Source organism: Zootoca vivipara, chromosome 2 (genome assembly GCF_963506605.1).
Source record: "Zootoca vivipara chromosome 2, rZooViv1.1, whole genome shotgun sequence".
Classification (NCBI taxonomy): Eukaryota; Metazoa; Chordata; class Lepidosauria; order Squamata; family Lacertidae; genus Zootoca; species Zootoca vivipara.
In genome coordinates this window covers 15,210,432-15,232,905 of record NC_083277.1, presented here as the reverse complement: position 1 = coordinate 15,232,905, position 22,474 = coordinate 15,210,432, and the positions used below count along the sequence as shown (strand labels likewise).

Sequence of the window (22,474 nt, the reverse complement as noted above, 5' to 3'; positions counted from 1 at the left end):
AGACTGGGCAGCTATGCCGCCTCCCCCTCCTATAGGATGCTTGCCCTGCCCATAGCCACACCACCCCAGATGCCCAAGCAGCTTCCTCCGCCACTGGGGAGGAGGAGGTAACAGTACTGCGTACCCTTGACTACCTCCAGAAAAAACCCCACTGAATATAGGTCAAACATGAGACCTTTAAAACATGCTTTTAAAAATGTTGCAAGTTGCTTTGAAACCTTTTTGCAAGAAGCCACTTAACTGATGAAGTTATTATAAGAATATGTATCATAGCTGCCAAGTTTTCCCTTTTCTCGCGAGGAAGCCTATTCAGCATAAGGGAAAATCCCTTAAAATAAGGGATAAGTTGGCAGCTATGATATGTATTAATATCAATAAAGGTTAATCCCTTCCTTCTTGATCATACTTGAATAATGTATGTGTTTATGTACTTTGTACTTTGTACCAATGTGGTATGAAGGAAGGAGAACCCCCGAACAAGAGAAGTCACAGGTTTTTATACTTTCTCACAGTAGGTCACTGGAGGGGCGATTATGGGGATTAAAGGCGAGTAGTTGTGAGAAGTGTTTTGGTGAAGTACAGTTGTTATGATAGGGTAGTTAGTAACACTTTGATGTTTACATGCAAAGTTCTTAACTGGTGTTGACAAAAGAGGGGAAGGCTGCCAGCGACTGTTATCGGTATTTCTCAGCCCATCCCATTTGAAACCCATCTGGAGACTTGTAGGAGAGCTCTAAGAAGTTTGGGTTGAACTCTTTCAAGGGGGGGGGAGAAGCAGAGGAAGGCGGACCCAGAAAGGATCCATAGAGGAGCTGTGCCAACCTTTTGGCTTTGCATAATTTTAGGGCCACAGGGACAGAGAAGCCCCCTTGGGCTCTGAAGAATTTAAGAATACAGTTTGCTTTTTCCCCCCTGCAGAGCTCCCGATGGAGTTTATATGAAGTTTGTTGGTTCCTGAAGCCTGTACCACCATTCCTAGGTACTTATAATTTGTGACTTGTTCTAATTTATAGCCTTGAAGTTCGCAGCTTCTAACCTTTGGTTCCACCCCCCACCCCCCCCGAAAGTGAGAATCTTAGTTTTTTGATAATTAATTTTGAGACATTTCACAATGTATTGCGAGCTTTCTTAATGCTCTTTTGAGTCCAATAGGTGTTCGAGATAGGATTACCTAACAGAACCGAAATATGCCGATTTGCGAGCTTCGGGGGGTGGAATTCTAAGTCATTGAGTGCGGATACTAAGTTACTTAAATAAAAATTGAATAGTAGAGGGTCCGAAAGGCACCCTTTCCTGACTCCCTTGAAGGTTTTAGTGGGGTCTGTTAGGTGTCCTAGGTGGCTACACCTGACTCTGAGAGCCGTGTTTGCGTGCAGAGCCTGAATTAAGAACAGAAGCCTTCTATCTATAGTAGTACCCTGTAGTCTGTCCTAGAGTCTGGTTCTGGAATGACTCATTGAAATAAACAATTGCATTTGTAAAATTGGTGTCATATCACTGTAGACCCTGTAGGTAGAGCTGTGGCGCTTGAGCTGTCATTGTGCAGGATCAGGGAGTTACACGCAGCTTTTGATTTGTACAGATACAGTCATACCTCGGTTTTAAGTACGCTTCGGTTTGAGTACTTTCAGTTTAAGAACTCCGCGGACCCGTCTGGAACAGATTAATCCACTTTCCATTACTTTCAATGGGAAAGTTCGCTTCAGGTTAAGTACAGACTTCAGGAACCAATTGTGTACTTAAACCGAGGTACCACTGTATATATATTTTAAAAAAACGTGTGGACCCATTTACGAAAGTGTTTAAAAGACTTAAGGAGAGCTACATTCTCAGAAAAGATGCAAGTTGGTAGAAAGTACAAGTACAGTGGTACCTCTACGAATTTAATGCGTTCCGAACACACATTCGTAAGTCGAAAAAAATTGTAAGTCGAATCCCATAGGAATGCATTGGGAGAAAAAATTCGTAAGTCGAAGCAACCCTATCTAAAAATTCGTAAGTAGAAAAAATCCTATCTAAACTGCATCCAAGATGGCGGACGGAGCTCCATTCGTAAGTAGAAACATTCATAAGTAGAGTTATTCGTAAGTAGAGGTACCACTGTACATAAACACATACATTATTCCAGTGAGTATGATAAAGAAGGAAGGGATTAACCTCTATTGATATGAATACATATTTTCTTATAACAAAGTTAAGGTGCTTATTTGTTGCTTTTTACAACTGAAGTGTTTCGAAGCGACTATAATAACATTGCGGGTGGGGTCCCCCTGCATAGAGCAACAGGCATTGAAGTCGTCACATAAAGAGGAACACAAAGAAAATCTCCAGGGAAGTTCCTGTTGCCTGGAGCATTAAAAAAAAGTGTGTGTGTGTGTGTGTGTGTGTTTGCAAGCAGGCTCGGGCCCTCCCCGCCTGCTTCCTCCGGCCCCAAGTCCTGCCCCAGCCAATAAGCTGGGATACATTTCTCAGACTGACTTGAGACGGGCAGCACCTCCTTCCGATCCCAGCGCGTGACGGCTTCCCAAAGCTGCTTTTGAGGCCTGGCTACTTGGGGCAGCTGAGCAGTGAGAGAGGGGAAACCTTGGCCCGTTGGCCTAGGCGCTCCACAACTCTCGTCCTCCGAGTAGGTATGTAGTGTTGCTGCTGCTGGCTAGCCTAGACTTTGCTTTTCTTGCTCCCTTTTAGGCTTTTTGGCACTGCAAAACGCCTCCCTCCCAGCACTTGGGGCACCCTTCCCTTTACCACCTTCTCCTGGGACTTGGCTGGAGGCAGCTCGGCTTTCTTCGCCCCCCTCCCACCCCCAGCCCCACCCAGCAGATGCCCGCTTTTTAATGCTTGGGTTGTGAGCCCAATCTCATGTTCCTGTTTCCCCTTTCTGTTTCCTATCTAGTTACAGGCAGGTAGCCGTGTTGGTCTGCCGTAGTCAAAACAAAATTTAGAAAATCCTTCCAGTAGCACCTTAAAGACCCAACTAATAATAATAATAAATTTTTATTTATACCCCGCCCTCCCCAGTCAAAACCAGGCTCAGGGCGGCTAACACCAATAAAATTACAATAAGACATAAAAGAAAAGAAAACAATTAATTAAAATACAGATTAAAATACAATATTAAAATTTAAAGTGCAGCCTCATTTTAAGTAGTCCATAAATCCAAACCATGAGGGAGGAAAACACAGGGGTCAGACTGAATCCAACCCAAAGGCCAGGCGGAATAGCTCTGTCTTGCAGGCCCTGCGAAAGATGACAAATCCCGCAGGGCCCTGGTCTCCTGTGAAAGAGCGTTTCACCAAGTTGGGGCCAATACTGAAAAGGCCCTAACCCTAGTAGAGGCCAATCTAGCCACCTTATGGCTCGGGATCTCCAGAATATTGTTGTTTGTGGACCTTAAGGTCCTCTGCGGGGCATACCAGGAGAGGCGGTCCTGTAGGTACGAGGGTCCCTAAGTTTGTCATTGGTATGAGCTTTCGTGTGCATGCACACTTCTTCAGATACACTGAAACAGAAGTCACCAGACCCTTATATATAGTGAGAGGGTGGGGAGGGGTATTACTCAGAAGGGTGGTGGGAATGGGTGATTGGCCAATAGGTGTGGTAAACCTGTTGACGACTCTTAATGACTGCAATTTATCTTACAGGGAAAAGCAAGGGGTGAGATGGCTAAAGATAGCTTTATCGTGTATAATGAGATAAGAATCCAATGTCTCTATTCAGACCAGGTCTCTCCATGGTTTTAAGTTTGGTAATAAGTTGCAATTCAGCAACTTCTCTTTCCAGTCTATTTCTGGAATAATCAGTAGGAATTTCTGGGATAACCAGTAGGAGAACACTTCAATCTCCCAGGACATTCTATACAAGATCTCAAAGTACCGGTAGCTGTCTTATTACAAAAGAATTTCAGAAAGAGACTGGAAAGAGAAGTTGCTGAGTTGCAACTTATTACCAAACTTGCAGTCGTTAACAGTCGTCCACAGGTTTACCACACCTATCAGCCAATCACCCATTCCCACCACCCTTCTTTTATGTGGTAGTGCAAAGTCTTGTTGCAGCAATAAAGAACAGGCCTACTGGCTGCTATTTTGCTTCAATCTCCTGGCTGAAGTCTCTTAGCTATGACCCCCGAGCTGAACCCATGGGAGCCAAGGTTAGGCGATTGTGAGACTCCTTTTTACAAGTTCAACCTGTGATTTCCCCCCTTACGTTCCTTAAACCTCCATGTCCTCTCCCTTAGGAAGCTAATCCTTTCCTGCAAGTAGCAACCGATCCCCGGAGGAGCAGCTGCTGCCATGACCTCGGTCCGCGAAGTCTCCAGCATTGCCGAAGACCTGCTGTGCCCTGTCTGCCTCTCCATCTTCCAGGACCCCCGCATGCTGGTCTGCGGGCACAACTTCTGCTTCTCCTGCTTGGAGAGCTGCATCGTCCCCAAGGGGCAGCACCAGGGAACGTGCCCCGAGTGCCGGGATCCCTTCGACCTGAAAGATGCCGCCCGCAACAGAGTCCTGGCCAACTTGTCCGAGAAGGCCCGGCTCCTCCGGCTGGACCAGGGGCCCCCAGCGGGTGGGACCGGGAGCTCGTACTTTTGCGAGGAGCACGAAGAGCCTCTCAAGCTCTTCTGCAGCCAGGATGAGGCCCCTGTCTGCGTGATCTGCCGGGACCTGCCTCAGCACCAGGACCATAGCTTTTTGCCTATCAAGAATGCTGTCACGGGTTATCAGGTAGGAGCCTGAGGATGCTTGAGTTTCTGTGGGCTGACAGGTTGTTGGGATCCACTTTGTTCTGTCTTAAAACACCCAAGTTTCACCAGCCGGAACCAGGTACAAAAGAGGGGCTGTGTTTTCTTTTTTTCTTTTTTTCAAAATTTATTTATTTGGTTTTTCAGGTTAAAACGTTACAGTCACGTGTTCAACATAAAACATAAAAACAAGATTCCAAGGGAACTCTTGGACTTCTCCTCCTCCCCTATTGCTAACCATTTCCTCCTGCATCTTTTATAATAATCCAAATCTTCTATCTCTCCATTGTCTCCAAAATTCACCATTAAACTACAAGTGATATTCCAATCCTACTAACAATTTTAACTAATTGGTAATTAATTGGTAATTAATTAATTGGTAATTAATTAATTAATTAATTGGTAATTAATTGGTAATTAATTGGTAATTAATTGGTAATTAATTGGTATCTGAAGAAGTGTGCATGCACACGAAAGCTCATACCAAAATATAAACTTAGTTGGTCTTTAAGGTGCTACTGAAGGAATTTTTTTAATTTTAACTAGTTTACAGTGGTCTTTTAAGATAAGTTATAAATTTTCCCCATGCCTTGTTAAAATTTTGGTCTTCCTGATCGTTCTGCTCGGACACTGAGGTCCAGTACCGAGGGCCTTCTGACGGTTCCCTCGTTACGAGAAGCCAAGTTGCAGGGAACCAGGCAGAGGGCCTTCTCGGTGGTGGCGCCTGTCCTGTGGAACGCCCTCCCATCAGATGTCAAAGAGAAAAACAGCTACCAGATTTTTAGAAAACATCTGAAGGCAGCCCTGTTTAGGGAGGCTTTTAATGTTTAATTATTTTATTTCATTTTTCTGTTGTAAGCCGCCCAGAGTGGCTGGGGAAACCCAGCCAGATGGGCGGGGTATAAATAATATATTATTATTATTATTATTATTATTATTATTATTATTATTATTATTATTATTATTATTCCGGTCATTTTAGCCATTTCAGCATATTCCATCAACTTGATCTGCCATTCTTCCCTGGTAGGGACTTTATCTTCTTTCCGTCCGTGCTTTCTTGGTGGGTGGGCAACCTGCTCATAGAATTAGGGAACTGGATTCCTCTGAGCACATACTCAGCTTGGGGATTTGTTTTCCCTTGGGGAAGGGTCGCCGCTCAGTGGTTAGAGCAGCGTTTCGTAGCCTAGTGTCCCCAGCTGTTGTTGGACTACAACTCCCATCATCCCTGACCACTGGTCCTGCTAGCTAGGTATGATGGGAGTTGTAGTCCCACAACGACTGGGGAGCCAAGGTTGAGAAACCCTGGGTTTGCCCACAGTAGGTCCCATGTTCAATCCCCAGCATCTCTAGGTAGGGCTGGGAGAGACTCCTGCCTGAACCCCCCCCCCAAGAGCTTCTGCCAGTTAGTGCCGGCAGTGCCGAGCTAGCTGGACGAATGGTGTGACTCCGGATAAGGCAGCTTCCTAACTGAACCCGTGGTCCTGTCACACACGAAACCTGCTATTCTGCAGAAGCAGCTTGCTGGGATGGGATGGGAGTCACAATAAGTGAGTCAGTGTACTATGAGGCAGCCTTGGAAGTCAGTGCAGTGCGAATGCACCAGTGGAGTCACTCTGTGCTCCAGTTTGCACTGTGCCAACTTCTCCACTGCCTCGCCTGTCCATCCTGGAAAGCAGCAGCGACCCACCTACCAGGAAGCTAGTGTAGCAGCTGAGCCCCACTTCTGCCCTTCTCGGGTATACAGACCATGCCTTGCCCCTACCTAGCCATGGGGCAAATTATATTTCAGAAGTAAGTGTGCCTGGGAACACAAATGAACCATCCTGGGAGATTCTGGTCTTCTGCTCTTTAAAACATATTCAGGACCCTCCTCTAATTTTTGTTAGGGTTTCATTTCATTTGCTTTTGGTTGTTTTTAATGACATTTTTATTCTAATCGGCCATTAGCTGCTTAGAGAAGGCAAAATATATAACATCATAGATCAAAGAGGTTGGAGTCAGACAAATCCCTACTGTAGTTAGTAGGGATTTGACCATACCTGTACAGTCGTACCTTGGATCCTGAACGCCTTGATACTCGGACGTTTTGGCTCCCGAATGCCGCAAACCCAGAAGTGAGTGTTCCGGTTTGTGAACGTTCTTTGGAACCCGAATGTCCGACAGGGCTTCCGCGGGTTCCGATTGGCTGTAGGAGCTTCCTGTAGCCAACCAGAAGCCGCACTTTGGTTTCGGAACCTTTTGGAAGTTGAACAGACTTCCAGAACAGATTGCGTTCGACTTCCAAAGTACGACTGTATTAAATTGTTCTACCGGAGGTTTGTTCACGCGTTGTTGTTGTTGTTGTTGTTGTTGTTTTGTTGTTGTTGTTGTTGTTGTTTTGTTGTTCTTGTTTAGTCGTTTAGTCGTGTCTGACTCTTGATGACCCCATGGACCAGAGCACGCCAGGCACTCCTGTCTTGCACTGCCTCCCACAGTTTGGTCAAACTCATGTTCGTAGCTTCAAGAACACTGTCCAACCATCTCGTCCTCTGGCGTCCCCTTCTCCTAGTGCCCTCAATCTTTCCCAACATCAGGGTCTTTTCCAGGGAGTATTCTCTTCTCATGAGGTGGCCAAAGTATTGGAGCCTCAGCTTCAGGATCTGTCCTTCCAGTGAGCACTCAGGGCTGATTTCCTTCAGAATGGATAGATTTTATCTTCTTGCAGTCCATGGGACTCTCAAGAGTCTCCTCCAGCACGCGTTACAGGTGTTTATGTGAGAGAGTGTACACATGGCGATTTATACAGCTGCATTTCTATGTACACAGACTGTGCACAGGTAACTGTCAACAGGTGTACAGTTCAACTATTTGTGCACACAAATTGTGCACTGATTGAATGTAACATGTGAACATTCATACTAACCTGGGCATTCTAGACCCCACTGCTTCGTATTTTGCCAAGCATATGACACCAAACTAGGCATGGGATTTCCCACAGTTGCCACCACCAGACCTAATAGATGGAGACGGGCAATTTTAACTGAGGACACAACTCGGAAGGAAAAGGTCAAAACTCCCCTCCTCTTCAGTCCCCGAAAAATCTGTGAGGTCCTGTTTCTGCCACCGCTTACTTCATGAATATCCTGATGCAATCCTGTAATTGGAACTGCCAGGGGTTGACCTTGGAACTCGTTCTGCCTGCACAGCCTATGTTCTTATCGGAGAGCTAGCTACACACCCTCCCTCTGAGATAGCCATAAGTTTTATCTCTCTGGCAACAGAATAGTGCAGGGGCGTTGGCCCAGGGGGAGAGGGGTTTGCTGGATACTGGCTGGATACTGGCTGGATTTTAAGCTGCAGATCTCTAGCGCAGCCAAGTTTTAGGTGCGGCGCAACATGCAAGCCCCGAAGTGGCTTTTCCAAACCCCTTTCTATTTGTTCATTTGTTTATTAGTTTTGCATCTATATATATAAAAAATGTAAAAATCATGAAACTGCGGGCTCCACTTTTCTCCGTAACCGCTTGATCGATCGTCCTGAAATTTTGACACAACGATCCAGGCCACTCCCCGAGTGTTGTTAGGGGGGGGGAAACCCCACACATCTCACACCTCCGTAGGTAAAAACCTGTTTTTCAACAAAGTAAAACAGCGCCCTCAAGTGGATTTCCTCCCACAGTACACCCCCTCCCTTCCTGTGAAATCTACACCACACCCACAAATCAAATAATGAGATCATCAACCAAGCAACTGAAACCACCAGGGCAGCCATTATCAGACCCCTAGGCCCCTGCCAGGCTGCTAGGCCCCCACTAGGCCCGGGGGGAGAGAGGGCGAGTGCCCGGATTGCAGGTCGCAGCACGGCCTTTGTTTTATGTAGGCCCCTGCCAGGCCCCCAGGCCCCCATTAGGCCCGGGGGGAGAGGGCAAGTGCATGGATCGCAGGCCACAGCACGGCCTTTGTTTTATGTAGGCCCCTGCCAGGCCCCCAGGCCCCCACAGCAACGCACTTGAGGGCACGGCAAGGGGTTTTTACTTTAAAATTTAGCGGTCGTTGTGTCACATGCAAGGCTCCAGCGGCCATTTTAAGTAAGGGCAGTCATGCCGCTTTTAACCTACGCTTTATGCTATGACTGATTGCAAGCCTCTGCATCTTTAAAAAACAACAACCATGCACTTTCTCTCCCCAGTTTAAGTCCTCGGATATTTGCAGTGGCCAACTCCCCCCCCCCCTTCCTGGGTTTTTTACTCGCCTTCTGTTGCTACGGGGTTGTGGGTATTCACTATTTGATTCCCCCCGCCCGGTCAGGATTATTAAAGTAGTTCTCTAGGTTCTCTGGGTTACCTACTCCAAAATTAGAAAATCCAAATAACAAAACACACACACACACACACACACACACACACACCAATACACACCAATACACACAACAACACCCAAATCATACAATACCCACCAAAATAAATGATGACTCCAAAAATAAAATTAAACAATAATAACTTCTGCTTCTCATGTTCTTATTTCAAAAAAAAATTTAATCTAAATATATAAAAATGTTCAAGATGCGTGCGCAGGGGCCAATGTATGGCGATACAGGGGGGAGGGGACAACACTCCCCGGGGAAAGCAGAGGGAAGGGTGTCCTACCGAAACACAGGGATGAGCCAGGGGGTAGGAGGGAGGAGGGGTGGGATACGTCATGGATCGGGACAGGGTGGGGGAAATCACAGGGATGACCTACAGCAACGCGTGGCCGGGCCAGCTAGTTTAATAATATATGTTCACATCGATATTGTCCACTTTACATCTCTGGCCCATCGACTCCCCCCTTGTAAAATACTTGATCGTGCTGGTTTTGAATTCTTCCTGTCAGCTTCGCCAGTTCCGCAAAGTCCATCTTTTTGATCTGCCACTCTTCTTTTGTTGGTACTTCTTGTTGTTTTTGGGCTAGGAGAATTCTTGCCGCAGTTGTTGCATTCATGAATAGTCTTTTATCTTCTCTTGGTAGCTCTTCCCCCACTATACCCAATAGAAAGGCTTTTGGTTTTCTAACAAAAGTATTTTTAATCATTTTCTTTTATAATATGTGGTGGACTTGCAAAGTGGTAAAGGCTTCCTGGGAAATGATATATAATGAGTTAAAGAAAATGTTCCAAACCCCTCTCTAACTTAGGAGCAACTGAGACCCGTGCTGTGTTGAAAAACCAATAAGAATCACAATTTTATTTTTGTAACATCTTTATTGAAAGTTCAAAAAGTATATAACTATATGTACGCAACTATATGTACGCAAACAAAAAAAGAGGAACAGAACCCATGCAGAAGTGAAAACAAAGGGGGGAGGTGGAAAAACCCCAAACTGTATATTTTACAAGGTTGTTATTGTACTTCATCAGCTCTTAATCTATTACAGTATTGGTAAGAATGGATTCCAAATATCATTGAATTTGTCCATGGCAAGTCTGTGTTTATATGCAAGTTGTTCATACGTTGAGAGTTTGTATACGTCTTCAGTCCAATCATAGAAGTGAGACACATTTTTATTTTTCCAAATCATCATTATCACAGTTTGAAATGTATGTGGCCCCTATGAACACCAGGACTAAGAGCCTACTTCATACAAGCACATCATTTGATTTCATATTGGGTGATTTCCATGCACTCGATAATCTTCCAGCTGAGGTGCCCAGCTCTGAGTGACGTGGAAAATCTGCCACTGGAACTCCCATCACATTCTTCTGTTCTAGGTGACGAGAAATTTCATGAAGGCGAGTGAGTGCACTGGCAAAGGAGCAAAAGAATCTGCCTTATACAGAGTCAGATAATTAGTCCATCTAAGTATTGGCAGTGGCTGCCAGGGTTTCATAGAACTGTAGTGTTGGAAGGGACCCAAGGATCATCTAGTCCAACCCCCTTTCAGGCAGGTGTTTGCTCTCGGCCCTACCTGGAGATGCCGGGGATCGAACCTGGGACTTGCTGTGTGCAAGACAGATACCCCGCTACCGCCCTTCCCAGCCCTCTGTCCTTCCTCTGCCCCCTAGGTGGAAACCAGCTGGGCTGCCATTGGTGGGAAGCCACTTTCTCTTCACCCAACAGAGAAATGCAGGAGGAACAGAGCTCTCCCTCCTCTGCCAGCCCCCAGCAGACTGAAAAAAACTTTTTTGCAGGCTGTTGCACTTGGTGGGGTTATTTGCAAGGCTGTTTCAAAGAAGGGGAGTTGGGGTGTTGCTTACAGCATCATGGGTGGTGCAACAAAGCAATATGGGTACCCGTCTCCCCCTCTCCCTCAGAGCAGCTTGGAGGGAGGGGTGATTTTGGTTTTTTGGGGGGGTAGCTTCTGTGGATGGGGAAGTCAATAATTTCTCTCCAGCACCAATTACCCTGGGCATTTCCAAACAAATTGTTGATTGAGCATTCATCCAGATTTGTTTTCTGGGAGGCGAGATAATCTTGGCCGTTTAAGTATGTATTCATCCTGTTTCTTATGGCCTTCTTTAAGAAACAGGATGAATACATACTTAAACGGCCAAGATTATCTCGCCTCGACCATAAAGAAGGCTGATCGCCGAAGAATTGATGCTTTTGAATTATGGTGCTGGAGGAGACTCTTGAGAGTCCCATGGACTGCAAGAAGATCAAACCTATCCATTCTGAAGGAAATCAGCCCTGAGTGCTCACTGGAAGGACAGATCATGAAGCTGAGGCTCCAATACTTTGGCCACCTCATGAGAAGAGAAGAATCCTTGGAAAAGACCCTGATGTTGGGAAAGATTGAGGGCACTAGGAGAAGGGAACGACAGAGGATGAGATGGTTGGACAGCGTTCTCGAAGCTACGAACAGGAGTTTGACCAAACTGCGGGAGGCAGTGCAAGACAGGAGTGCCTGGCGTGCTCTGGTCCATAGGGTCACGAAGAGTCGGACACGACTAAACAACAACAACATCCTGTTTCGTTTGTGGGAAGGTTAGACTTCATTGCATCCAGCAAGTATTACCCCACACTTCTTAGGGCATCTTCCTGTCACTTCCGTTTTGCCAAAAAGTCCAGTCTCTAGGGGAAGTGGGTTTTGTTGCACTAAACTACACAGCCAGCTGCAACCGTGCAAGCTAAATTTGCCAATATATAATGGAATCCCATTCGAAAATAGCAACAGTCTGGGGGAGGGGGACCTCTCTCTCCCTCTCCCTCTCCCTCTCCCTCCCCTCCCATTTCTCTCTCACACAGCTCCCCTGCATTACAACAACAACAACAACAACAATTTATTATTTATACCCCGCCCATCTGGCTGGGTTTTCCCAGCCATTCTGGGCAGCTTCCATCAAAATATTAAAATACAATAATTCATCAAATAGTAAAAGCTTTCCTAAATAGAGCTGCCTTCAGATGTCTTCTAAAAGTCAGATAGTTGTTTATTTCTTTGACATCTGGCCACTACCGAGAAGGCCCTCTGCCTGGTTCCTTGTAACTTGGCTTCTCGCAACGAGGGAACCGCCAGAAGGCCCTCGGCGCTGGACCTCAGTGTCCGGGCAGAACGATGGGGGTAGAGATGCTCCTTCAGGTATACTGGACCGAGGCCATTTACCTGTTGTTTAACCCTGAATGTGTGTATAGACTCTAAAGATAAATATTTTCTGAGATACAATCTGTGGCATTCAGTCTGTGATGGTTCATTCATGCATGCGGTTCATGATTTGGTACTGTTGTTTCTACCAAAATAAATCCCACTGAATCCAAGGTGCTGTGTCGTAAGGTTGCTTGGAGTTACAACCTTTGAATACTTCCCGGAAAGAGAGAGGGGATTCCAGCAGGTTAGAACAGGGAGGTGGGAGGGGAAGAGACCAGTAACCTTTTGCTTGGGTCTATTCATTTTTCTCTCCAGATCTTTTGCATGGTTGTTTGTGTATTCCCAATTTTATTTGTGTATTTATTCAGGATAAACTGAAAGCATCTTTGGAACCCCTGGAGAATGGGGTGAAGTGGGCCATAAATAATCAGTCTCAACAACAGGAGGCCATGGAAGACCTGGAGGTAAATTTTTAAAAGGAAACAAGAATATAATGGGCTTGTGTGAGTGTGAGAGAGGAAATAGTAGAACGCTGTAGCTTGAAGAAACAGGCTCCTAGGCAGGAAGAAAGCAGACTACAGAAAAGTCTCAGGCGTTGTTTATACGTGATTTTATGGCTTAGTAAACTATGGCTTAGTGTTATGTGTGAACTCTGCCCAGCAACATAATTATGGCTTGTTTACTGCCAACAAACCACAATCTGAAGCCATGGTTCTTGGCTTATAAATCTTGGCTTGTTTTAACTATGGCTTGGTGTTACGTGTGAACCCAGCTAGCACTCTTCCTTAACTATGGTTTGTTTAACTCGGTGCTGGTGTTTAGGAATGCAGGAAACTGCCATATACTGAGTCAGACCATTGGTCCCATCTATCTTGCTAATGTCAACATTGACCGGCAGTAGCTCTCTGGGATTTTGGAAAGGGCTCTGTCTTCCTTGTCCCTGGAGATGCTGGGGCTGAGGTTAGGACCTTCTCTGTGCCACAAATTGGGCAACTGATTCAGACAGCTGAACGAAAGGCCTGTCAGCCGTAAGCGTAATTTCAGCTCTCTGTGATTCGCTGTAGAATCTCCATCAACACCTGTGTGGCTGCATCTTCATTGCGTTCGAGGAACTGCGTGAAATCCTCAACGAAAGAGAGCAGAGCATGATGGAAACGGTTAGGCAGATGAAGGAGGAGAACCAGGCAGAAATGGAGAGGAGACTGGAATATCTGAAAGCGTTCAGCTCAGCTCACACAGAGACCATATCCGGGATCGAAGCTGCCTTGGAGGAAACCAACGAATTCGCCTTCTTGAAGGTGAGTGAGTCTTGGTGCTTCCCAGTCCCTTTTCTTTTTAAGGATTGAATAACAGATGTGCAGTTGCCAGTGTCTTGCCCCTGTTCCAGATGTTTTCATTTAAGGAAACTGCTTGCATTTAGGGCTGTGGTAGGGAACTGGACCCAGCTACCTCCCCCACTCACCCCTAGGCCATTTTTGACATGGCTGCCTTTCGATATGGATTAGCTACCAAACCAGGTTCAGAGTTATCGTGTCAATTCACAAATCCCTAAAAACAGCATGGGGCTAGTATACCTTAAGGGCCACCTGGTTCCTTACGCTCCACTTTGATCACTGAGATCTCTGAGATCTTCTAATGGGGCACTCCCCTGAAATTTGGCCAGCCTTTACCCAGCACAGAAGCTTCTGTGTGGAACTCCTTGCCTATAGAAGTTCCTCAGATTCCATCCCTGCTCTCTTTGAGACGTCGTTTAAAAATGAAACTGTTCAGAAGGCCCTTTGGAACCCGAAATTTTCCGCAACCAGTTTTTTATTGACATAGGTGTATTATGTTTTTACTGTTATATTTTCTATGGAAGTGTGGTTTATAAATATTTAAGTCTATCTATATCTATCTATCATCTATCTATCTATCTATCTATCTATCTATCTATCTATCTATCTATCTATCTATCATTGTTAGGCAATTCGTCACAGAGTTACAGAGCCCAGCACCTTTAACAAACTAGTTCCCAAGATTCTTTGGGGAAAGCCATGGCTGCCAAAGTGGTTTAGGAGTGCTCTAAATGTTTGGTGCGATGTGACTCCTTGCAGTTAACTTGACATGAATGAATGAATGAATGAATGAATGAATGATTTATTACGGTCAGAGACAGCTTTTAGAACACATTTGAGGGAACGCTCCCAAAGGACAAAACATACATATAAAACTTTATACAATGATAAAAAATAGTGTTTAAAAATACAGTGAACGTAAAGGTACTAAAACTTTAAAATAAACTGCCGCAGAGATCTGGCCCTGGGTCACTCGGTAACTTGACATTATTAACCTGGGGTTAGCACCTTCTGACAGTTCATTGTGCCCTAATCTTCCCTGCCACCAGATTGATGAATTCGGGATAGATAGATAGATAGATAGATAGATAGATAGATAGATAGATAGATAGAGATCAGGGACCCCAAACTAAGGCCCGGGGGCCGGATGTGGCCCAATCACCTTTTAAATCTGGCCCGTGGACAGTCTGGGAATCCGCATGTTTTTACATGAGTAGAATGTGTCCTTTTATTTAAAATGCATCTCTGGGTTATTTGTGCAGCCTGCCTGGTGTTTTTACATGAGTAGAATGTGTCCTTTTATTTAAAATGCATCTCTGGGGCATAGGAATTCATTCATTATTATTTTTTCAAAATATAGTCCGGCCCCCCACAAGGTCTGAGGGACAGTGGACTGGCCCCCTGCTGAAAAAGTTTGCTGACCCCTGATATAGATGATACTTTATTGTCATTGTACATAGTACAACAAAATTGAATGCCATCCCATAAAAAACAAAACAAAAACACAATTACAGCCACACACACACACACACATCACAACTCCCCAAGATCATATTATTTAAGATGGTTATAGCTCTTGGATAGAAACTGTTTTTTAATCTATTCGTTCTGGATTTAATTGTTCTGTATCTCTTGCCCGAAGGCAACAGTGCAAAAAGACTATATCCAGGATGAGATGAATCTTGTAAAATATTATTTGCTTTTTTAAGGCAACGGGAACTGTATACAGGTAGGTAGCCGTGTTGGTCTGAGTCGAAGCAAAATAAAAAAATTCCTTCAGTAGCACCTTAAAGACCAACTAAGTTTATATTTTGGTATGAGCTTTCGTGTGCATGCACACTTCTTCAGATACAAAACTGTATAGTTTTGACTGTATAGTTTTGTATACAAAACTGTATAGTTCTTCCAGAGATGGGAGAGGATGACCCATAATCTTTTGAGCTGTGGTTATGACCTCCTGGAGCACTTTCCTATCCATGACTGTGCAGCTGGAAAACCAAGCACAGATGCCGTATGTGAGAATGCTCTCTATGGAGCCTCGGTAGAAGGACACCAGCAATCTCTCACTCAGCTTGTTGTTGTTTTTAAAAAAGACTGAGGAAATATTTGCGCTCCAGGTCATACCCTGCTCAATGGTAACACCCAAGAACTTAAATACAGCCACCCTGACTGTTCTGTACAGAGGGTTTGAAGGTCGGCTGAAGCTGTGCAAACTTGCTTTGGCAGGCAGTTCCAACCTTCTTTGTTTCTTTTTCCCTCCAGGGAGTCAAGGAATTGACAGGAAGGTGAGTATTAGCATTGCTCTGTATATAGACATTGGCTCTGATCCCACTGCCTCCAAGTTTTATGGATTCCAGTGGGACTCCACCAACAGCTATGTAGGCTGGTCAGACTCTGACAATTTTAACAATTGTTCCTGTTGATCAGCAGTCCCATGCCCCGCCCCCAACTCTTTCTTCCGCAGTGTTTTTAGCAGAGTAAAGATAAAGTAGGCCGTGCTCATGACAAATACCATTCCACTTTGAAATTTGCTGCTTTGGGGCATAATCCAGAGACAGTTACATATAGCCTTATAACCTGTTGATTGTGCCACTAAACCCATCGATTTCTTTGGTTCATCTGCATGCCTGGCTTTCTTGGGAATCTACCCTGAACAACGGTGTAGAGATTCCGTGTATGGTACTTGTATCATATTTGTCTCTGTGTTAAATGAGGAAACATTTAGTCAAAATTAAGCTCTCTTTTAAAACCCTTTGCAGTCAGTGGGAAAGAGTAGCAGACGAACCCTATGAATGTGTGTGAGGGCTGATTAATATTCTACAGCCTTGTAAATAGGTTTGTGGGAGGGGGTTATTGTTTATTGTCATTTCTGTTTATTTGTGCTTTTATCTTGTGAACGCAGGTGGCGCTGTGGGTTAAACCACAGAGCCTAGAGCTTGCCGATCAGAAGGTCGGCAGTTTGAATCCCTGTGACGGGGTGAGCTCCCGTTGCTTGGTCCCAGCTCTTGCCAACCTAGCAGTTCGAAAGCACGTCAAAGTGCAAGTAGATAAATAGGGACCTCTGCGACGGGAAGGTAAATGGCGTTTCCGTGTGCTGCTCTGGTTTGCCAGAAAGCGGCTTTGTCATGCTGGCCACATGACCTGGAAGCTATACGCTGGCTCCCTCGGCCAATAATGCGAGATGAGCGCCGCAACCCCAGAGTCGGTCACGACTGGACCTAATGGTCAGGGGTCCCTTTACCTTTACCTTTTATCTTGTGAACCGCCCTGAGATCTGCTGATGAAGAGCAGTATATAAACCTAATAAACAAAATAAATAAAATAAAAATCTGCATATGCTTTTGAATGCAGATTACATTCTGCATTTGTAGGCCGTATAATTGGAAGGGACCTTGGGCATCATCTGGTCCAGCCACCCATGCTCAGTGCAGGATCTGCAATGCAGGATACAACCAAGGTATCCCTGACAAGTGGCTTGTCCAGCCTCTCCTCAATACCTCCAATAAAGGAGAGTTCATTCCCTCCCAAGGTGACAGGGCTGCACAATTTATTCCATCTATTTAGCCAATTAGGAATACAGTCGCACCTTGGAAGTCAAAAAGAATCCATTCCGGAAGTCAATTCAACTTCCAAGACGTTTGGAAACCAAGGCGCAGCTTCTGATTGGCTGCAGGAAGCTCCCGCAGCCAATCGGAAGCCCCGTCAGACGTTCGGCTTCCAACAGAACATTCGAAAACTGGAACACTCACTTCCCGGTTTGCAGCGTTTGGGAGCCGATTTGTTCGGGAGCCAAGGCGTTCAAGATCAGTAATCACACAGTTCAAAGATGGAGTTAATTCTTTATTAGCAAAAGCACAACCTCCACAGACTTGGTTGAGTTTCAGACCTAACAAGAAGAGCAGCTCCCTTCTGATGGTCTGTCACTGAGTGGTCATTCTCACCTCTGTCCTTCTCGTTCCTCCAAGTGAATTAACTTGGCTCCCTGTGTTCCTAATGACTGCTGAATTGGGTTGGTCCTCTGCAAAAAAAAAAAAATCCTCCTCCATCTTCACCTGTTTTTGTCTGTGCACTTGGGAACTGCAGAGCAGCAGTTGGGCACCTTGCCATTCCCACATGCCTCATGTTATAGATCTGATCCCTGTAGGAAGGTGTAGGAAAAGGCCTTGTGGCTCTTCTCTTCAACCAGTGGCTCAGGTGGTGGCAGAATCTCAGAGGTTGTTTCCTGACCTGCTCCGCTAAGCCTTTTTTAGTTGAACTTTCTGGGGAGCTGAAACCTCAGCTTTTTGTACGTTTCCGAGCACAATTCAAGTGTTGGTGCTAAATGGCCTCGGCCAGTATACCTGAAGGAGTGTCTCCACCCCCATCGTTCAGCTCCTAGGGCCTTCTGGCGGTTCCCTCCCTGTGAGAAGTGAAGGTACAGGGAACCAGGCAGAGGGCCTTCCCAGTAGTGGCACCCGCCCTGTGGAACGCCCTCCCATCAGATGTCAAGGAGATAAACAACTATCTAACTTTTAGAAGACATCTGAAGGCAGCCCTGTTTAGGGAAGCTTTTAAGGTTTGATGTTTTATTCTGTTTTTAATATTATGTTGGGAGCTGCCCAGTGTGGCTGGGGAAACCCAGCCAGATGGGCGGGGTAGAAATAATATTTATTTATGACATGCAGATACATGGAACTGTGGTCTCTTCTGTCTGCAGAGTCCAGGAACGACTTAAAGAACAGGTTGACGAAATAGCCAAAGAAGCCTGCAAGGGTGGAGAAGGGGAAGAGGAAATCAAGGAGGGAGGCAACCAAGATGAGGATGCTGGTGAAAATCTGGGCGAAGGCAAGGCCGGTGGAGATGTCATTGATGAAGAAACAACTTACGAAGGAGCCGAAGCCCAGGGAGCAGAAGGAGAAGACGAGGAGGGGGCCATTGTGCCTGTAGATCCAGCTCTTGAAGAGCTGGAAGTGTTGCTGAATTTTGATTCCTGGAAGGAGATGCTGAGAAGCATCGGTATCGGGGAGACCTTTGCCCCAGACTCGCCTTGCCGCTCTCCAACTCCAGAGAAAGACATGCCCCAGCTGGAAGACAGTGATTCCTTACCCAAAGAAGCACCTTGGCGAAGCACTGGCCCCCCCACTGAGGCTCCCATCGTGGCTGAAGCCCCGTGCCAACCACCGCGCAGCTCGTACTTTCGCAGCTTCCAACAGATGCCCCTTTTCGGGTCTTTTCCGTCCTTTCCTTTCGGAGGGCAGTTTGGGCCTGCACACGGGTGGACATCTCATCCCAGGCTGGGCCGCGGCACGTTTCAAGGCAGGAAAGGGCCACGTAGCCAGCCTTTTGGCCCTTGGAGGGGACAAGGCAGAGGATATTATCCGAACACACAGGCATCCCAAGCCGGCGAAGGCAGCGCTTTGCCTCAGATTCGCTGGATGTCCCTGAGGATCGAGCCCCCCAAGCCCAGAGGAGCCCAAGTCCTGGGGCAGGGAGGGCAGTGCAAGCCGGAACAAGCGGGTGGCAGGTCCTCAATGACAGAGCCTCCCAAACCAAGGGAGGCTCACGGTTTGGGGCGAAGAGGAAGAGGAGGTTGGTCCAATAATCAGAAGACGCAATCCAGTGCAGATCAAAGCGGAGGTGGATCTGCAAAGAACGAGGCTCGTGCCTCAGGGCAGGCAGGGTCAGGGCAAGGGCAAGGATCTGCAAAGAGGCCCCCAACCCCCAGCAAAGGGGGCGAAGCCTCAGGAAACAAGGGCTCTCAGAATAAGCATCACGGAGGGCGAGGGCGTGGTAGGGGCCGGGGTTCAGCCAAGGGCCCCCAGAACAAATAGTTCTTTCCATCAGAGGTGGCTGCCATTGGACGCCGAAAGGAGGCTGTATTCAGAGAAGTGACCTTGTTTGGGGGTTTCATTCATTGCCCTTCTCTCAGAGTCGGTCCATACCTCGGAGAGGCTGGAGTTCATGTGCAGGAGAGTGCTCTTGCAAAAGCCGCTGTGGGAAGGAGGACACGGGACTTGAGGGAGGCCTTCGCTCTGGTCCAGTGGCCTGCTCTGGTGCGCCCAAGCAGCATAGGTTTAGCTGGTCGGTGTAGGTGAGACAATTTCAAAACCTTTGGACTTTAGAATGTGCCTCTGATTAATTGGGCAGTCACTTTCATTTGTTTGTTTTGAATGCAATTGTGTGCATTTCAAATACTAGGCAACAACGAAAGCCTGGCAGTTTCGTTACTTTCCAGAAGATGCATTTTCCCTGCTCTCTCTATTCATGGAAATAAATGCTTCTCCTAAAAATAGGAATCTTTTTTTTTCCAGCTCAGGGGCCGCAGCGTCTTTTGGGTGCAGCCTTCTGGGGGCCAGAGGCAGAAAAGTGGGCAGATCAATGGGTGCAACTCCACCACCCCCCTCTCTACAGCAGGCTACATTCCAGCCTTGCGAAACTCAGGTTTTTCCCCTCTGCGCTCCATTCCATCTCTCCATCCTCCCATCAGGCCAGCAAGATGTCTTATCACAGTTCAAGGAGGCATTCAAAGCTGACAAAACCAGAATGGGCATGGAGCAAGGCAGGAGTGTGGCCTCAGAAAAGTCATAGAATCATATCATTGAAGAGTTGGAAGGGACCCCCGATGGTCATCTAGCCCAACCCCCTGCAATGCAGGGATCTCAGCTAAAGCATCCATGACAGATGGCCATCCAACCTCTGCTTAAAAACCTCCAAGGAAAGAGAGTCCACAGCCCCCAGAGGTTGTCTGTTCCACTGCCGAACAGCTCTTAACTGTCAGAAAGTTCTTCATGATATTTAGTCACAATCTCCTTTCTTGTAATCTGAAGCCATTGGTTTGAGTCCTACCCTCCAGAGCAGGAGAAAACAAGCTGGCCCCCTCTCCTAGGTGACAGCCCTTGAGATATTCGAAGATGGCTATATCTCCTCTCAGTCTCCTCTTTTCCAGGCTAAACATACCTTCAACCAGCTCCTTCAACCATTCCTAAACAGCTCCTTCAACCATCCCTCATAAGTCCAACAGGCAAGATTCATGTTCTGGATTCCAGCCCCAGCGTGAAGTCCAAAAAACCCTGTAGCATCCCAGGTTTGCAAAAAGACGGTTTGTATGTGACAAACTTGAGTTGGGAGAGTGTCTGGCTCATTGGGAATGCTGTGTGTCTTCCATTTTTCCCCTTAAAAGGAAAGAAAGAAAAAAGAGAAAGAAAGAAAGAAAGAAAGAAAGAAAGAAAGAAAGAAAGAAAGAAAGAAAGAAAGAAAGAAAGAAAGAAAGAAAGAAAGAAAGAAAGAAAGAAAGAAAGAAGAGTTTGGATTTGATATCCCGCTTTATCACTACCCTAAGGAATCTCAAAGCGGCTAACATTCTCCTTTCCCTTCCTCCCCCACTACAAACACTCTGTGAGGTGAGTGGGGCTGAGAGACTTCAAAGAAGTGTGACTAGCACAAGGTCACCCAGCAGCTGCTTGTGGAGGAGCGGAGATGCGAACCCAGTTCCCCAGATTACAAATCTACCGCTCTTAACCACTACACCACACTGGCTCTCGCCAGTGAAAGTGATGATTATCAGCCTGAGTACCTAAGGCAGATTATACAGTAGAGTTAACATGCTTCCCCCTGCAAAATACTATATTCTTGTATTGGAATATCAAGCTTTAGAACTCACTTTCAGTACACCATGCTGGGGAAAGTGTAGCTGTGCAGAGTTGGTCCCCAATTCAGACTTCTAGTAACCAGCACAAAGGTGCCTTGAGTTTGCAGCTCCACGCCTGAAATTATATAGCTAAATTCAAATGGATGTTAATGGCTCTTGTCTTCTGTGTTGGAATGTATTCCCCCCCCTCCCCCACCACTTAAATAAATGCTTTCCTTCTTTAAAAAAGAAAAACATTCCTGAGACTTTCCTTGTGAAGCTGAAAGTGAATGGTTCGGACTACCAGCATGTTCATAAAAGAACACGGAAATATACCGGTATAGCTCAGGGCTGTTGATTAAGCATTTATGCTTCTTTGCTGCACAAAGCTATTATAGTCTTTATTGAGCATTTCTTCTGATACATTTATGTGGAGGCTGTTCAACAATGAGCACTCATCCCGATTTGCTTGTGGGGCATTTTTAAGTTTTCCCAGTAATCATTTCCCGCTTTTCAATGCCTCCCCTCCCATCACTCTCTTAATGGCAAAAAAAAACCTTTACCATTTGTGCTAGGAAGAAAGAGCTCTTAAAGGTAAAGGGACCCCTGACCATTAGGTCCAGTCGCTGACAGCTCTGGGCTTGCGGCGCTCATCTCGCTTTATTGGCCGAGGGAGCCGGCGTATAGCTTCCAGGTCATGTGGCCAGCATGACTAAGCTGCTTCTGGAGAACCAGAGCAGTGCATGGAAACACCGTTTACCTTCCCGCCAGAGCGGGACCTATTTATCTGCTTGCACTTTGATGTGCTTTCGAACTGCTAGGTTGGCAGGAGCTGGGACCAAGCAACGGGAGCTCACCCCGTCACAGGGATTCGAACCGCCGACCTTCTGATCAGCAAGTCCTAGGCTCAGTGGTTTAACCACAGCGCCACCTGGGTCCCAAAGAGCTCTTAAATACCCTTAAATTGGGCCAAGTTCCTGGTATCCCTCCCACAAAACAATGACCATCTGGAGGAACTCTTGAGAGTGTATTTGTAACCCAAGCTAGAAAATAACCCCTTCCTCTGTTGTGCACCCATTTACTCAGCTGCTGCACAAAGGAAGACCGCTGCTTCTCCCCCTTCTTGGCACTTGAAATGCGGCCTTCGCGGCATTGAAGGCTCCAGGGAGGCCAGAAAACATGGTCTTTCCAGGGCACATTTCTTCGCATCCACGCTACATGGAACATTGCTGTAGCAATGTCTCAAAAGAGTCCT

At 46.2% G+C, this 22,474-nt stretch overlaps 2 protein-coding genes across 5 annotated transcripts in view; one reads left to right on the top strand and one right to left on the bottom strand.

The window, feature by feature from the left end:
• The window catches only part of DDR1 (discoidin domain receptor tyrosine kinase 1), a 273,948-nt gene that overhangs the window by 187,504 nt on the left and 63,970 nt on the right, over nucleotides 1-22,474 (bottom strand). The window lies entirely within an intron of this gene.
• On the top strand, nucleotides 473-22,227 carry LOC118081211 (uncharacterized). 4 transcript variants are annotated; one of them, XM_035107532.2, is made up of 7 exons: nucleotides 542-979; nucleotides 2,399-2,630; nucleotides 4,235-4,718; nucleotides 12,648-12,743; nucleotides 13,344-13,577; nucleotides 15,876-15,898; nucleotides 18,310-22,227. In XM_035107532.2, the coding sequence occupies exons 3-7, from the start codon at nucleotides 4,290-4,292 to the stop codon at nucleotides 19,421-19,423; spliced, it is 1,896 nt and encodes a 631-aa protein (XP_034963423.1). In that variant the 5' UTR covers nucleotides 542-979; nucleotides 2,399-2,630; nucleotides 4,235-4,289; the 3' UTR covers nucleotides 19,424-22,227. The 4 variants fall into 4 exon arrangements, with proteins under 4 accessions (XP_034963425.1, XP_034963427.1, XP_034963423.1 ...); XM_035107534.2 differs by lacking the exons at nucleotides 542-979; nucleotides 2,399-2,630 and adding an exon at nucleotides 473-511; XM_035107536.2 differs by lacking the exon at nucleotides 2,399-2,630 and having other exon boundaries at nucleotides 541-979.